Source organism: Astyanax mexicanus, chromosome 15 (assembly GCF_023375975.1).
Source record: "Astyanax mexicanus isolate ESR-SI-001 chromosome 15, AstMex3_surface, whole genome shotgun sequence".
NCBI classification, from domain to species: Eukaryota; Metazoa; Chordata; class Actinopteri; order Characiformes; family Acestrorhamphidae; genus Astyanax; species Astyanax mexicanus.
This window is the reverse complement of record NC_064422.1, coordinates 43,862,703-43,880,138: the sequence shown is the minus strand read 5'-3', so window position 1 is coordinate 43,880,138 and position 17,436 is coordinate 43,862,703. Positions and strand designations below refer to the sequence as shown.

Below are 17,436 nucleotides of genomic sequence, written 5' to 3'. Positions count from 1 at the left end.
GTAAGATTAGGGGTGAAGAGAAGTGTGATATTGTTGAGTTTTATTGTCTTAAGCCCTATTTGGATAGGATTAGTCTTACCTGGGCAGGTGAAGGGATGTATATGTTACTACTGGACAGAAGCATTTAGGTGCTCTCATCTGGGGAGCTGTTAACTTGCGTTTGTTTCTGAGGCTGGTAACTCTGATGAACTTAACCTGTACAACAGAGGAAACTCTTGCTCTTCCTTTCCTGGGGCGGCCCTGATGAGGGCCAGTTTCATCCTCAAGTGATGTGCAGTCTTTTTTGCGACTGGATATGTGAATACTTTCAAATTTCTTGAAATTTCAATGACTTTCAGATGACCATTTCTTAAAATATATTTTTTTTACTTATTACATTATTACATTATTCATTCGCCATCAGCTGCCAGAGCCCCGAGAGAGCACAGTTGGTCTTGCTCTCTCTGGGTGGGTACAGTACAGTAGATGGTGCTTTTTCCCCTCATCACTCCTAGGGTGATGTGGATCAGCACAAGGCTGCGTCTGTGAGCTGATGTATCAGAACCGAGTCACTGCGCTTTCCTCCGAGCGTTAGCGCAGTGATGCTAATCAGCAATGCTGAAAAAAGGTGGAGTCTGACTTCACATATAAGACATTTATAGCTTGTTTTCTGGATTAGAGTGTTGTACGTTATTTAATACCTGACTTTTACCACAGGCTTGGACAAGCCGAGGTATCTGTACCAGTTAAACGAGACTAAATGCCTTCTGCTGTGTGTGTGTGTGTGTGTGTGTGTGTGTGTGTGTTCTGCAGGCTAAGAGTGTGATGGTGGTGGAGGTAACCGCGCCAGCCTGGCTTCATCGATTCATCATCGGCAAGAAAGGACAGAACATCAGCCGCATCACGCAGCAGCTCCCCAAGGTAGGACTAAACACTCCAACACACTGTCGGACTAATTGTAAAATGAAGTGTAATGGGATGAAGTGCTACAGACTAGTAGCTCTAAAGCCCAGAGGGTTGTTTAACCCAATTGCAGAACAGTTCATCTAAAAGCAGGTAATAAATAAATAATCACACCGCTCCTCACGCGAAATCAAACCTGTGTCGTCAGGGTCACGCTCCAATACACTGCTACCGCTGCCCCGGCTAGTGAATTGGGACACAGCCAGGGAGCCCAAGAACAGGCAGAAAAACGAGAACGGGCGGAAACTAAAGTCACGCTGAGCGCGACAGAGAGAGAGACGGGGGAGGAATGTAAACAAAAGCTCACCAAAGAAGCATTTTATTTATTTTTTTTCTTTCATTATCGTTTATTATAGTTCAAACAACCTGACAGGCCAGATGTTTCATGCTTACGGGCCACATCTGGCCCACGGGCCGCCTATTGCCGACCCCTGGTCTACATTTTATGTAAGTGTGCAATATAAGATTCACAATAATCAAGTACACTCAACTGTTTTCTGATTGGTCTGAACAGGTGCACATAGAATTTACAGATGGAGAAGAGCGGATCAGTCTGGAAGGTCCAACAGAGGAGGTAGAACAAGCTCAGTCCCAGATACAGGAGATCATTAAAGACCTGGTAAGAGAAGAACGCTTATATCCCTTTTTATTTGTTCATATTTGTGTATAATAAATGTATAATTATGAGAAAAAAACAAGTTGTATATAAAAGGAAATCATATATGCAGAATTGCCTCTTTATAGGAGAAGAAAAATTACCTTCTTAACTTAATATTTATTCCAGATCAATCTGAAGCATGTCTATGGGTCCATTCAACGTGCAATTTTAATATAAGGAATCAAAATATGTAAGAACAGGTGGTAAAAAATGCAAAACATACAAGGACAGATACAAGGATATCCAATAACAGCTGAGATATATTATTGGCACTATGTTACACACTGCGCAAGATGTGTAGTGATGCTCATTACACTTCACCAACAGTCTTTTTTTTCCACGCCTTCCACCTGCATAGTTTAAATAGCAACGGTGCTTCTAAATATATCTACACTGATGGGGCGTGGTGATTTGGAAAAGAGGTATGTTGGTTGGTGTGGTGCAGTGGATAACAACCACCCCCTGCTAGTGACCTACCACATCATGTGAGACACTAGGGTTCAATTCCAGGTCTGGGTGACTACAGAATGCTACACCAATAAGAGTCCTTGGGCAAGACTCCAAACACTACATGGATAAAAGTCAAAAGCTATATGCCGTAAAAAACAGAAGTCAACAGTCAGACGTTCATTGCTATCTTGGCAGTAAATTGTCATCAGCACAGGTGCAGGACCCCAGCTTGTTATGCACACATGGAGACGCAGCAGTGCACAAACTCAACTTTTACATCAACAATAAACAGAATACAAAATAAAATATTTTTCCACGTCCACACAAAATATATTAGCATAAGTAATTGTCATATTACTTTTTAAAATACGGCTCAATACATTAACAGAAATGGAATTGAATCTCAGTGAAATTTTGTTTTGTTTCATTTTGTTCAGGTGGCGAGAATGGACTACACTGAGATTAATATTGACCAGCGTTTTCACAGACACCTCATTGGCAAGAACGGCGCTAACAGTGAGTAACTTTTTCAGACCTCAAATAATGCAAAGAAAACAAGTTCATATTCATAAAGTTTTAAGAGTTCAGAAATCAATATTTGGTGGAATAACCCTGGTGGTTTTTAATCACAGTTTTTATGCATCTTTGCGTCATGGCTCCAGTCTTACACACTGCTTTTGGATAACTTTATGCTTTACACTCCTAGTGCATATAAACCAAGCATTTCAGTTTGGTTAGATGGCTTGTGATCATCCATCCTTTTTATCCGTACTTTTTGATAATATTCCAGAGGTTTTTAATTTAGTAAAATTAAAGAAACTCATTATTTTTAAGTGATCTCTTATATTTTCCAGAGCTGTATGTGTATTCTGCCAGTGTAAGATTTCATAATTCCATAATTATATTGTTATCGCCAGATAGTTGCTTGATGTCTAGATATTTTAAACCGATACTTGCTGATGTATTTATTGTATGGCAGAAACATCCACATCACCCTAGGAGTGATGAGGGAAAAGAGCGCCATCAACTGGCAGCTGATGGCAAACCTTAAATTGATTTTTCATTGGAAAACAACGATATGCGCATTAAATTTCCTCTTATATATTCATTACACTACACTAGAAGGAAAGTTTCCATACTCCACACAAAAATGGATAATTATGTGTTTCCTGTGTTTTTACATTTTAAAACAGCCCAGTTTGACCCACGAGTAATTAAACATGACTATTTCTGAATAAATGTATAATATTTGTAATATTATTTGCACTCTTTTAGTCCAGAAATGTGATTTAACATATTTTTACTAAAACCGAATGAATGAATTTACATTGTGATGCTGCATTTGACAGTAAACCGGATCAAGGAGCAGTACAAAGTGTCGGTCCGGATCCCTCAGGACTCGGACCGCTGTGGGCTGGTTCGGATTGAGGGTGACCCTCAGGGAGTGCAGCTGGCACGCAGGGAGCTGGTGGACATGGCACAGCGCATGGTGAGTGAACTCAGTAGAACTGCACGACATTGGAAGAATTTTACATTACAAATGTTATTTTTTCGGCGATATATATTGCGATATTAAACAAATAAGGGCCCATGACGTCACCAGCCCCACCCCCACCCACGCATCTGGACCAATCAAGAACTGAGTCAGCTCTAAGCACGCAAACCCGAGGAAAACAGTAAAACAATAGTAATCAGCTCTTTAATCAGTATTTAAATGGCTTTTTAAAAGGTTAAAAAGAATGTTTGTTTTCTGGGATTAAAAGTGTGAATTCAGCTGTAACTGGAAATATCTGCACTGATAAACTGTGCTGGACTGAGGAGCACAGCTTTCCACACGTGCTCACATTTACAAGCACGTGCCCAACCATGTGGATGAAGACCATACGGTTACCTTGTGTTTACTCCTGCCCCTCCCCCTCGCTTTTGTCAGGCAGCAGCAGCCTGTCGCTCACACAGACACAGAGACAGTGCTGTGTATCTACTTCTTGTGTTAAAAATCCAAACATTGCAGCATGATGTGTTTGATTGATTTGTCTAAAGTGATTATTAAAGTATCTATCTATCTATCTATCTATCTATCTATCTATCTATCTATCTATCTATCTATCTATCTATCTATCTATCTATCTATCTATCTATCTATCTATCTATCTATCTACCTACCTACCTACCTACCTACCTACCTACCTACCTACTTACCTACCTACCTACCTACCTATCTATCTATCTATCTATCTATCTATCTACCTATTTATTCTAAAGTACTTAGAATTATATCATTAGAAAGTCAGTAATACTGTTTTTCACTTTAATTTTCTGAGCTGATGTTAGGATGCTACAATTCTTTGTAATCCACAGGAAAATGAGCGCACCAAAGACCTGATCATAGAGCAGAGGTTTCATCGAACCATCATCGGCCAGAAAGGAGAAAAGATCAAAGAAGTGCGAGACAAGTTTCCAGAGGTACGAAACTGTGATCTTACACCCTGCGTTAGGCGCGTTACGATGCTCATTGCTATCTTACACATCGCCAACACCCTATTTTCACTACTTCCACCTGCATTTAAATAGCAACAGTGTTTCTAAATATATCTACACTGATGGGCGTGGTGCTCTGGAAATATCTTGGGAACAGACAACATAAGAGCTCCACTTACTGAATACAACCCAGGCAGACATCAACAGTCAGACGTTCATTGCTATCTTGGCAGTATAATCAATTCAATAAAAACAGAATAAACAAGTGTGAACAAGCAGCTCAGTTTCCTCTGCTGAGAAGCATTGGACACGTCCAGCTAGCTGCACCGTTAAAATAGCAATCTAAGTAATATTGTCCAAACTAATCAAGGTAAAATGTGAATTTAATTGCAATGCTGATATATCGCTCAATTCTAGTATTATGAATATGTTACGATGCTTTGTTAAAATAACCTGCACAAATGAGAAATTAGAGATTCTGATTACCATCTATCCTATATTTTTTTTTTATTTGTGCAGGTCATTATCAATTTTCCAGATCAGTCTCAGAAGAGTGATATTGTGCAGCTCCGTGGGCCCAAGAATGAGGTGGAGAAGTGTGCGAAGTTTCTACAGAAGCTTCTGGTTGAGCTGGTGAGATCTGCTTCACTTTTTTTAATTCAGTTTTCAAGTTTCATCTGATACAATACGAGTCAATAGTTTGAACTCACCTCTTCTCATTTATGTTTTCTTTCTTTCTTTTTAAGATTTTTTTACATTGTAAATGTAACATTAAAGACTATATTAAAGCTATACAGGAAACATGCTGAATTATTCTTATTTAACAAACTAGAATATGTTTTATACTTTATATTCTTCTAAGTAAGTATCAGATATATCTTTGAGGACAGATCTGCAGACTTGGTGTAAATATATTTTAATCTCAGTGTCTTCATGAGGGAGAGTCACCTGGAATAGTTTTCTCAGCGTCTTGAAGGAAGGAGTTCCTGGAGGTGCTGAACAATAGTTGCTGCTTTTTTCCTTTACACTGTGAAGCTAGAGCTCATCCCAATTAAATCACCTCAAATCACCATCTCAGTTAATCAGGTTTAGATCAGGGGATTAATGTGGAGGAAAAACACTTTTTTACTGTTTATTACATAATTCCATATGTGCCCCTTAATCATTTTCATGTTTTTAATATTAATCTACACTGTAAGAAATACATTAAACAAAGAAACACACTGAATAAGTAGCTCTGTAGCTGCTCAATAAACACACAAAAACTATTGTCCAACAAGAAATGTCATTACTGTTTTGCTTTGTGTTCTTTTTTTATCAGGTTGAGAGCAGCTACTCCATATCTGTGCCCATATTCAAGCAGTTCCACAAAAATATTATCGGTAAAGGAGGCGCCAACATCAAGAAGGTATGGAGAAGGACAAAAAAAAAAAACAATGAGTTTCATGTGAAGCTCTTTGCACCACATTACATGTATAAAATGTAATAAATATTATTAATATCATAAAGTCACAGGTAGGGCTGAGATCATCTCCAAATTTCAGTATTGACTAGTGTTGTCACAATACCAAAATTATGACTTTCGCTGCGATACCTGCCTAAATATCTCAATACTGATACTAAAACGATACCACAGCAAAAACCTGAAACTTTATAAATTAATAAATTAATAGAAGGTCTACAATAAAATTAAAATATTGTGTTTTTTAAAAGATGAACAATGTGATGATGTTTATTCTACATTTTAAATAGGAAGATAAGTTTATTTGATAGTTAACTGTGAGTCCTAACCAGAAAAGTTGAAGAAAATGGAAAATAAGGCGTTTAAATGCTAGAAGACATTAAGACTTTAAAATCTGCTAATATTTTGTGAATTATCATGTGATCTGTGTGGAGTTTGGACGCTTTAAGAGCTTTTCCACCAATGTGGAACCGACACCGTTCTGGTTCGCAAACCTAATTTTTTACCACGTTTTGCCACGTTTTTACCAGCAACCAAAGATTATTAGGTTCTTCCACGCGAACTGTTCAAGAACCAGAGTTCTTTTGGTGGACGAGTGCTATTTGAGGACACTCTCATTGAGTGAATCGGGTCACAAATCGAGTGCACATTGGAATCAGTGATTCAATCAAAACGTATGAGGCTCTGAGCTAGTGTAAACTCGGCCACGGGGAAACTCAGAGATGACACAGAGCTCTCGTTAGACACTGGTTTATACTTCAGAATGCAAGCAGTAAACCATGATCATGAAGAATTATCTCATGTGAAAACCAAACACGTGTATTATAAGTGTTTAGGTGTTATCTTGTGAGGGATGTTGATCATCGTTCCTTAGTCGACAGCTTACCATGTACCAGGAATAAATGATATAAGGCTAATATTACCGCCTACAGTGGACAGCACACAGTGGGTGGTAATGATCATGAATTCACATCACTGTTCTATAGCTTCCAGGGCACATGTCAAAAAGTCATGATACTAGTTCCTGTGTTCAGTATAAATAATACTACAATATAAATATAATAAATAACAGCATTACCGTCTCATTGCTTGTAGATCAGAGAAGAGACCAACACGAAGATCGATCTCCCCACTGAGAACAGTGATTCAGAGATGATTGTGATCACCGGCAAGAAGTGCAACTGTGAGGCAGCGCGGGAACGGATTCTCACCATCCAGAGAGACCTGGTGAGAGCATTATCTGAATTATTGATCATATCTGTAACATGAGGCAGATGTAAATACTTAAAAAAAAACCCAAACATGTGAAAAGTATCTCCATTTATTACTCTGTAGGTAGAAGTATAGATACTAGAGTTTTAAATACTACTGTAGAAGCTGAAGTGTCAACTCAAGCTTTTAGTTATTCTTTTAGTAAAAGTGTAAAAGTACTGATTTTAAATCTATGTCAAGTATATAAGTAAAATGAATGCCATTCAGATAAAAGCTTAGGCCAAACCACAGAGTCCTATAGTGTACTACCCAAGCTGAAAGAGATTTTCGCAGTTGTTTGCAAAGTGGTCCCCAGTAATCAAAATTAAGCTTGCTGTAAACTATCCAAGAATATCATCCAGTTAGGAATGTTGATCAGGAGATCGCTGGTTCGAATCCTGTTCATGCAGCTTGCTTGCATCAGCTGCCGGAGCCCTGAGAGAGCACAGTTGGTCTTGCTCTCTCTGGGTGGGTACAGTACAGTAGATGGCGCTCTCTCTTTCCCCTCATTACTCCTAGGGTGATGTGGATCAGCACAAGGCTGCGTCTGTGAGCTGATGTATCAGAACCGAGGAGGCGTGTGCTGTTGGGGCATCACTAGTGATGGGGGATATAAAGCTGAGTAGCAGCTGAATGGGTGGGATAAATTAGCCAGATAAATAGGGATAAAATGGAGAAAAAAAGCCTTAGTGGGTCTAAACAATCACACAGTTTAACACAAGCTGAGATTAGAGCTAAAAAGGAAGAACTCTGGTCTTAAATTTCTCTGATAATGTGCTTTAAGGTCTAAAAAGTCTTAAATTTAACTTCCTGAAACCAGCAAGAACCCTGATTTAACTCTGTTCACCCTCTCTCTCTCTCTCTCTCTCTCTCTCTCTCTCTCTGTTCCTCTGTTCATCTCTCCTGTTCTCCAGGCTAACCTGAAGGAGACGGAGGTGACGATCCCGGCGAAGCTGCATAACTCTCTGATCGGGTCGAAGGGCTGTCTGGTTCGCTCAGTGATGGAGGAATGTGGAGGAGTTCACATTCACTTCCCTGCTGAAGGATCAGGCGTTGATAAGGTCACCATCCGGGGTCCTGCAGGAGAGGTGGAGCGAGCCAGGAGACAACTACTGCAGCTCGCCGAGGAGAAGGTGAGCAGAGAGACAGAGAGAGACGGGTAAAATACTTTTAACCCTCCAGACAGGTTAGAATATTTGACGTATAATACGGGTGTGCTATTTTTAAACAAAAAACATGCACTTAATATTTTGTATTGCATTTAGCATAGTATTAGTGTTACATTTTATTTTTTTTTAAAAACATTTTCATTATTTTATACAATATCAGGATCTTGGTAATCAATCAACCTTCATTTATACTCAGGAATACATTGAGGGTAACCCTAGTTTTCAATCCAGCCGAGCATTTACAATCTTTTATATTAATTAAAATCAAGTATGTAATCAGGCTACACTAAAATAAGGAACTTCATAAACAAAACAATAAAAAACGAATGACAAAAGCATTAAAAGCAAACAAACAAATAAGATTTAATTAAGAAGAATTAAAATAATAAAAAATATATATAATTTTACATTTAAAACATTTAAAGCAGTCAAATTAAGAGATAAATAGTTGAATTATAAAAAAAATAACAAACACACAAAAAAATTAAGTAGCTAAAATGAAACTAAGATTAAAAAAATATATAATAAAAAATAATAGTAAAAATAATTTTAAAAAGTTTAAGTTACTGTCGTTTACCACATTTACTATTTGAAAAACCTTTAGCATGTATTTTGTTGCAGTGGTATATATTTTAAATTAATTAAATATTTTTCAGTATTTTGTTACATGTTTGAGTAAAATGAACCTTGTTTCTCCCAAATTCCAAAAAAAAATGAAATAACAGAAAAGACGCAGAGCTTTTAGACCTCAAAAACAAGTTCATATTCATAAAGTTTTAAGAGTTCAGAAATCAATATTTGGTGGAATAATCCCAGTTGGTTTTTAATCACAGTTTTATGCATCTTGGCATCATGTTCTCCTCCTCCACCAGTCTTACACACTGCTTTTGGATAACTTTATGCTGCTTTACTCCTGGTGCAAAAATTCAAGCAGTTCAGCTTGGTTTGATGGCTTGTGATCATCCATCTTCCTCTTGATTATATTCCAGAGGTTTTTAATTTGGTACAATCACAGAAACTCATCATTTTTAAGTTGAGTTGTATATATCATAATCTATATTTCTGTCTGGTCTTTGTTTCTCCAGCAAGTCAACAATTTCTCAATAGAGCTCAACGCTAAACCCGAGTACCACAAGTTCCTGATTGGTCGAGGAGGGGCGAATATTCGGCGAGTTCGTGATCGGACCGGGGCTCGCATCATCTTCCCCTCGCCCGACGAACCGGAGCAGGAGCGAATCACCATCGTGGGTCGAGAGGAAGCGGTGCGGCTCGCTCAGAAAGAGCTGGAGACTCTCATCAAAAACCTGGTACTGCAGCCCATTACTGACACTGGTCGATATGCTAAAAATATATACCACAGTTTACAGGCTTCATACGGTCATGAAAAAGCTGAAAAAATAAAAATTCCCAGAAATTTTTGGAAAAGTCATGGAAATTTGGTCTACACATCATTGTGTTTTCATTATTGATAAATAAAATCTATTTTGAGCTACCAATACATCAGCTCAGAGTTAATTCAGTAATTTAGCCATAAACAATGGAGCTCTCAGGATCTAACACACAATTTGGTTTAAATTCTTTAATTATAGTTAAACTGATAATTAGATTTTTTAATGGCCAGGTCTGCACTGATGTTTTAAAAATCGTATGGTCATGAAAATTTGCCTTAAAGGCCTAAAAAAGCCATGAAAAAAATCATGGAAATGTATTGGTTAAAAAGTGTATGAACCCTGAGTATATGTCTTAATTTTGGACAATACGATATAATTCCGATAATGATATGTAATCACACATTGATAGAGCTGCTGGGTGATATGGTAAAAATATTATATCACAATATTTAAAGATATTTTCACGATACACAATCAACATATTTTGAAACAGATACAATTCTTAATCAATGGCAGATTCTGCTGCTCTGCTGTTTAAACCTTATTTTGTATATACCACATTGCATCTTATTCAATATTAGGTGCATATAACTTAATTTAATAGGATTTTTTGTTCTTTTAGTACTGATGATATATATCCTTGATATGCTTATTGTTGAAACGATACGAAAATTTATCACGATGGCTGTTTAAGGGACGTTTCAAGGCATTTGGGGGCCCCAAGCAAACTTATCTTTTCTTCTTCTTACTTTGTCTTCTTTTTTTTCGGGTTTCCTGGTGGATAACTCTATCACTTCATGATTGCTGAAGTTTCATATATTTTGCGGGCTGGAGAAATGACGAACCTGTCTGGCTCTATTGTCAGTAATTAGTGGGAGGGGCCCCGTTGATGGGGATTCTGATAAGTGTTGTTGTACTTTTCTCCATTAACTTCAATTTAAAGCAGCTCTCACACAGTTTTCAATGCATTTAATGTATAACCAGTTGTTGTCTGGGGGCCCCAGGCCAGTTCGGGGCCCTAGGCATTTGATTGGTGTGCTTGCCCTGTTGAGACGGGCCTGTATATTGTGCATCTCTACATAAACTGAGGTTAAAGGAATGAATGAATAGTGAATGAAGAATCTTTACAGTATTTACAGACCTGTCTCTCTGTCTCTCTGTTCCTGCAGGAGGATGTGATTGAGGACAGTATGGTGGTTGACCCCAGACACCATCGTTATTTTGTGTGTAGGAGAGGGCAGGTTCTGAGGGAGCTGGCGGAGGAGTACGGGGGCGTGGCTGTTAGTTTTCCCCGGACCGGAACTCACAGCGACTGCGTCACTCTGAAAGGAGCCCGAGAGTGTGTAACCGCCGCCAAGAGACGCATTCAGGAGATCATTCAGGATCTGGTGAGAATATACTCTACTATACTATACTATACTACACTATACTATATTATACTACACTATACAGTACTAAAATATACTATAATACAATATACTATACTAAACTATACTATACTACACTATACTATACTACACTATACTATACCACACTATACTACGCTATACTACACTACACTTTACTTTACTACACTATACTATATTATACTACTCTACATTACACTACACTATACTACACTACACTTTACTACACTATACAATACTACAAAATATACTGAACTATACTTTACACTATACTATATTATACTACACTACACTGTACTACTACACAATATACTATACAACACCATAGTATACTATACTACACATTATACTACACTATACCATACTACAGTATACTGTACCATATTACTACACTATACTAAATTATTCTACACTATACTACGCTACACTACACTATACTGTACTACACTACACTTTACTACACTATACTACATTATACTAAACTATACTGCACTATACTTTACTACACTATACTATATTATACTAAACTATACTATATTATTCTACACTGCACTATACTACTACACAATATACTATACTACACCATACTATACTATACTACACATTATACTACACTATACTACACTACACCTTGCTATACTACACTATACTATATTATACTACACTATACAGTACTACAATATACTATAATACAATATACTATACTAAACTATACTATACTAGACTATACTATACTACACAACACTATACTACGCTACACTACACTATACTGTACTACACTACACTTTACTACACTATACTACATTATACTAAACTATACTGCACTATACTTTACTACACTATACTATATTATACTAAACTATACTATATTATTCTACACTGCACTATACTACTACACAATATACTATACTACACCATACTATACTATACTACACATTATACTACACTATACTACACTACACCTTGCTATACTTCATTGTACTACACTGACTGGACTGTCTGGAGCAGATAAACCTTTTTGGTGAATATTTATTGGTTTGTTTTTAAGGCCTTATACAGTGATACAATGGATTTATTTAGTATATATATTCTAGACAGTATAGACAGTTGTAATAACAATAATCTCTTTTTAATACTTTTAATTCTGGAAGAAACAAGGCTTTTAAAAGCAAGTGTTCCAATACATTTGTCTATATAGTCACTGTACCTGTTTATATAGTGAGAGTACAGTATAATACAGTGGAATCGTTTATATATTTTACGTGTTTTATGTGTTTTTGTGCAGGAGTCTCAGGTGACTGTGGAGGTGGTGGTTCCTCAGCGCTTCCACAGAGCAGTGATGGGACCTAAAGGCTGCAGGATCCAGCAGATCACCCGAGAGCAGGAGGTCCTGATCAAGTTTCCGGAGAGAGAGGAGTCTGCAGGTATGAGCGTCTGCAGTTTACCTTTAGCATATGCTAAATCCGCTGTGATCTGTCTTTGGGTTGTAAACAGTGCTGCTATTGTCCTGTACTCTTTTATCCACAGCTCAGGAGGTGTGTCCTGTGGAGAACGGCAGCCCCAGCCCTGAGGCAGGAGACGCTGTGCCTCGCAGGTGTGACGTAATCACTGTGACGGGACGAGTGGAGAAGTGTGAACTTGCACGAATAGCCTTGCTGGTACGGCACTGATCTACAGTATTACAATATTATGTTCAGCTCTTTAAATTTTTATTAGATTGATCAGAGAAGCTCTTCATGTTCTTATTTCTATTTTATCTACAATCTCTCAGGCTCTGGTTCCTGTGACGGTGGATGTAGAGGTGCCATATGACCTGCATCGGTACATCATTGGACAGAAAGGAACCGGAATCCGAAAAATGATGGAGGAATATGAGGTAGTATGAGGTAGTAATATGAGAAAGTAGATAAGAAATTTATATTATGCAACAGGTTCTTGATTGAGAAATAGAGCAGCTCAGTCACTCTTGAACAGGGCACATTTGGACTCATCACACCTTCACATGACCTTCTTCCATTGATCCAGAGTCCAATCTCTATGCTCTCTAGCAAACTGAAGCAGTTTTTGTTGGTTAGTCTCACTGATAAATGCTTTTCTTAAAGCTACACAGCTGTTTAGTCCCTTTAATCCCCCGAGTTCCCTTCACTGCATTGTGTGTGAGTGTGGAAAAGCTCTTACTTTCACTATTAAACATCAACATTCTAGTGTTGTTTTTCTACCATTTGTATGATTCAACTAAATGTTAAAGATTTTTTTCCAACACTTCCTTTCTCGAAGATGATGTTTCTCAGATGTCCTTCAACTTTTTAATAATGCATTTGAGCAGATTTTAATTTGATTTTAGTAGTTTCAACCATCTAATTTTTCTCTGCTTGATGCATGCCAATAAATTAACCCTTCTGAAATCATGTTTTCACATGTTTTTTTAACAGTTGAGAAGCTACTCCCTGCATCAGTTAGTGTTTATGTATGTTTTTGCTTAGTTAAATACAGGTGGTAATCTTTTTTTTTTTTTTTTTTTTTTAACCAGGCAGTGTATTTTTGCTATTCATAATATTCGAAGCAGCTCAGATTGCAACACAAAAAGATTGGAGATTCTAAAGATTGGATCATAGAGAGCAAAAACTACAGGAATATTCTGGGAAGATCATTGTTTACGTGTGTTACAGGATTATGGAGAATGTTTGTAAATGTTAAAGGAGCAAATCAGTCTTGATTTATTTACCCTGTAGTGTAGGCCAGGTGTGTATTTTTTTATATTTTTGAATGTTTTATGTTGTGCAGGTGAATATCTGGATTCCTCAGCCTGATCAGCAGTCAGATGTGATAAAGATAACGGGGCAGGAGGCGAGTGTGGAGAGAGCACGGCAAGCCCTGCTGGACAGAGTTAAAGAGCTGCAGGCTGAGCAAGAGGACCGGGTACATTAACACACACATATACACACACATATACACACATTTACACACACACACACGACACGTAATGAAACACCAGTACATTAAGGCTCAATTCCATTGCTACCATCTAGATTCTTTGTTTTATGCAAGGGTAGGGTGTCCTGATTTCTGTTCCCACAAAAGTAGTGTTTTCTGTGTAAAACATATAACAACAAGTTTAATATAGATTGTGTATTGTTTCCCTTTTCATTATAACAAGCATAAAGAAATCAATAGTAGTACGTAGGGCTGCCAAAATTGGTCAGCGTAATCGGCAACGTTGACTGTAAAAAGTTGTTGATGCAGGGCGCCGAGTGGTCCAGCGGTCTAAAGCGCTGCCACTATCAAGCTTTGCCATCAAGCTGCCGGCGCTCAGAGGGAGCACAATTGGCCCTGCTCCCTCCGGGTGGGTAGATGGCGCTCTCTCCCCACATCACTCCTAGGGTGATGTCTGCAGCACAGGGCGTCTGTGAGCTGATGTATCAGAGCCGAGTCGCTGAGCTTTCCTCCGAGCGTTAGCGCTGTGATGCTTCTCAGCAATGCTACATCATCAGCAGCAGCTCCAAAAGAAGCGGTGTCTGACTTCACATGTATCAGAGGAAGCATGTGTTAGTCTTCACCCTCCTGGTGTGTTGGGGCATTACTATTGATGGGGGAGTCCTAATGAGTGGGTTGGGTAATTGGCCGTGTAAATTGGGGAGAAAATGGAAAAAAAAAAAAAAGTTGTCGATGCAAATTTTCATTGTTGACGTGTCAGTTATGTGTGATGAAGTGAGAGAGAGAGAGCGTATGCGAGAGAAATAAAGGGCGAGAGAGGAAGACCCACATACATAGTGAGAGAGTGACAAATCCTGAGCATCCTGATTGGTCTCTCCTCGTGCTTAGTTGGCCAATGAGCTTGAAGCGGAAGAGAGCGTGGGAGAGAGAAAGAGAGAGAGTGCGGTATACAGTGTAATAGCATCGCTGTGTCCATTAAACACCAACATTAAACACATTTAACTCTACAATACTCTACAGCAGGGGTCGGCAATTAAGTTTGGCCGCGGGCCAGATTTTTTCCAAGCCATTACGTGGCGGGCCACAAGCACCTGGTGGGGCGGGGGGGGGGTTGGGGGGTGGGGGTGGGGAGGGATTGGCGGGCGCGGTGGCGGGAGGGCGCTCTTAAAATGACAAGCAGACATTCAAGTGGGCTGATGTGGGTGAAATCTGTGGACTGACCATTGGGGGCGCTATTAATGATATACCTGTTTGTTAAATAAAAAAAAACAAACGAATAAAAAAAAAAAATAACAGAATAAAGAAGCTAGCAGTTATCTAACAGCCCGTGGCTCTATCAAAAAATCTTTAATAAATTTTTCTGTTTTGGAAAATTAAGTTTCTAAATAAAGAGCATTTTTGAGACGGACAGTCCGATTTTTTTTTTTCATTATAGTTCAACCTCACGGGCCAGATGTTTCTTGCTTGCGGGCCGCATCTGGCCCGCGGGCCGCCTATTGCCGACCTATGCTCTACAGTCTGTCTCTACTAGTTTACTAGTTCTGTACAGTTTAAACTCTACATTAAGTTCTATATTAAATATATTACCCGTGGAGAGTTAAATTACTGCAGAGAGCTGCTGAGGAGAGTTTAAACAGGATTCACTCCTTCATTTACATTACTAACATTAGTTACACTAACGTTAGCTGGATAAGTGTTAGAGAGATACTGTACTCTGTTAACTCCATTAAAATTAACTTAATTAATATGTTATAGTAACTACAGACTTCAATAAAAAATAACTTTATTTTCATAGACAAACAATCATTTCAGAGAGGTACCTCCCTAATTGTAGCCCCGCCTACTGTTAATTTACATGTATTTGCATGCTGGTGAAGTTGAAAACGAAAAGTGGGAAATGAAAAGTAAATCACCAGTAGATGAAATTGCAAATTAAGTGATTAAATTTTGTTTTTAATTTTGTCATAATATTTTCATACGTTTGAAAGAATTAAGCTAAAAATTTTATTTTTTTATTTTAGTTTTATTTTTAGCAAGACTTTATCTCCTATACATTACATCACTAAATAACATATTTAATGTATTAATCCTAATGTATTAAATCTGTTTGATGTGCATGCAGGCTTTGCGGAGTTATAAGCTCACCCTCTCTGTGGATCCTAAATATCACCCCAAAATTATCGGACGTAAAGGAGCGGTCATCTCTCAGATCCGGAAAGACCATGATGTGAACGTGCAGTTTCCCGACAAGGGTGACGAGCAGCAGGTACGCGTGTCTGCTTTAGTCTACTGAACCTGTACTGAATCTGATTTTTAGCAGGTTTTATTAATGAATAAATACGACAATTTATAAGATTCTTCTCTGAGAAACGTCCCTGTGTCTCTGCTGCTGTCTCCTCACTCTGGCTGAGCAGGATCTGATAGTGATCTGGGGTTACGAGAGGAACGTGGAGGAGGCGAAGGCGGCTATAGAGCAGATGGTGGCGGCGCTGCAGGAGATGGTGAGCGACGATGTCCGGCTGGATCACCGGGTCCACGCACGCATCATCGGCGCTCGCGGCAAAGCCATACGCAAACTGATGGAGGAGTTTAAAGTAAGTACTGTGAGAAAATCCACAGCTGAACTTAGATTAGCGTAGAGAAAGTATTCTGGAAAATCCAAAAAGCTATATTGTTATATTGTTGGGTAATTAATATGTTTCAGCTGGAAGAAAGTTATTTAACTCTAACTGATGCAGGGAGTAGCTTCTCATTTGATAAACATGTGTGGATAAACATGTGTGGAACATGTATCCTGTAATTCAACCTGCATCCTGTGGTTTTGGAGAAGATGCTCATCTGTTTCAGATTCAGGGTCAAATTATTGGCTACATAAATATTGCAGAGAAAACATCTAAGGTGATTGTAGCTGAAACTGCTAAAATCAGATTAAAATCAGGCCTGAAAAAATCTTAAATAGTGGTGATCGGCAAACACTTAAACGTTTGGTGAAATTGTACAAATGGTAGAAAAACAACATTATATGATGTTTAATAGTGAAAGTAAGAGCTTTCCCACACACACACAATGCAGTGAAGAGAACTCAATTGATTCAATTGCCCCAGAATTAACAGACTGGGGCATCATAGTAACCTACCTAGCAACATTTATATAGACACATTACCAGGCTGAAGTGACTCAAATCTGATTTTTGGCTCAATGTGGCTCGATTCGAGTCACTTTCATATGTGGTCTCAAATTGGATGCGTATCCGATCCATGGACATGCGACATGAATGTGAACTGTCAAATCAAAT

General features: G+C 38.4%; 1 protein-coding gene across 1 annotated transcript in view; it reads left to right on the top strand.

Moving 5' to 3' along the window:
• The window catches only part of hdlbpb (high density lipoprotein binding protein b), a 40,944-nt gene that overhangs the window by 17,698 nt on the left and 5,810 nt on the right, over positions 1-17,436 (top strand). Inside the window, exons 9-25 of the mRNA XM_049464643.1 lie at positions 793-900; positions 1,457-1,561; positions 2,488-2,566; positions 3,400-3,539; positions 4,409-4,513; positions 5,048-5,161; positions 5,850-5,936; positions 7,086-7,217; positions 8,156-8,374; positions 9,496-9,717; positions 10,971-11,189; positions 12,493-12,631; positions 12,735-12,865; positions 12,979-13,083; positions 13,992-14,126; positions 16,264-16,407; positions 16,556-16,735. Of these exons, the coding sequence (XP_049320600.1) occupies positions 793-900; positions 1,457-1,561; positions 2,488-2,566; positions 3,400-3,539; positions 4,409-4,513; positions 5,048-5,161; positions 5,850-5,936; positions 7,086-7,217; positions 8,156-8,374; positions 9,496-9,717; positions 10,971-11,189; positions 12,493-12,631; positions 12,735-12,865; positions 12,979-13,083; positions 13,992-14,126; positions 16,264-16,407; positions 16,556-16,735 (2,364 nt within the window). The remainder of the gene's footprint in view (positions 1-792; positions 901-1,456; positions 1,562-2,487; positions 2,567-3,399; positions 3,540-4,408; positions 4,514-5,047; positions 5,162-5,849; positions 5,937-7,085; positions 7,218-8,155; positions 8,375-9,495; positions 9,718-10,970; positions 11,190-12,492; positions 12,632-12,734; positions 12,866-12,978; positions 13,084-13,991; positions 14,127-16,263; positions 16,408-16,555; positions 16,736-17,436) is intronic.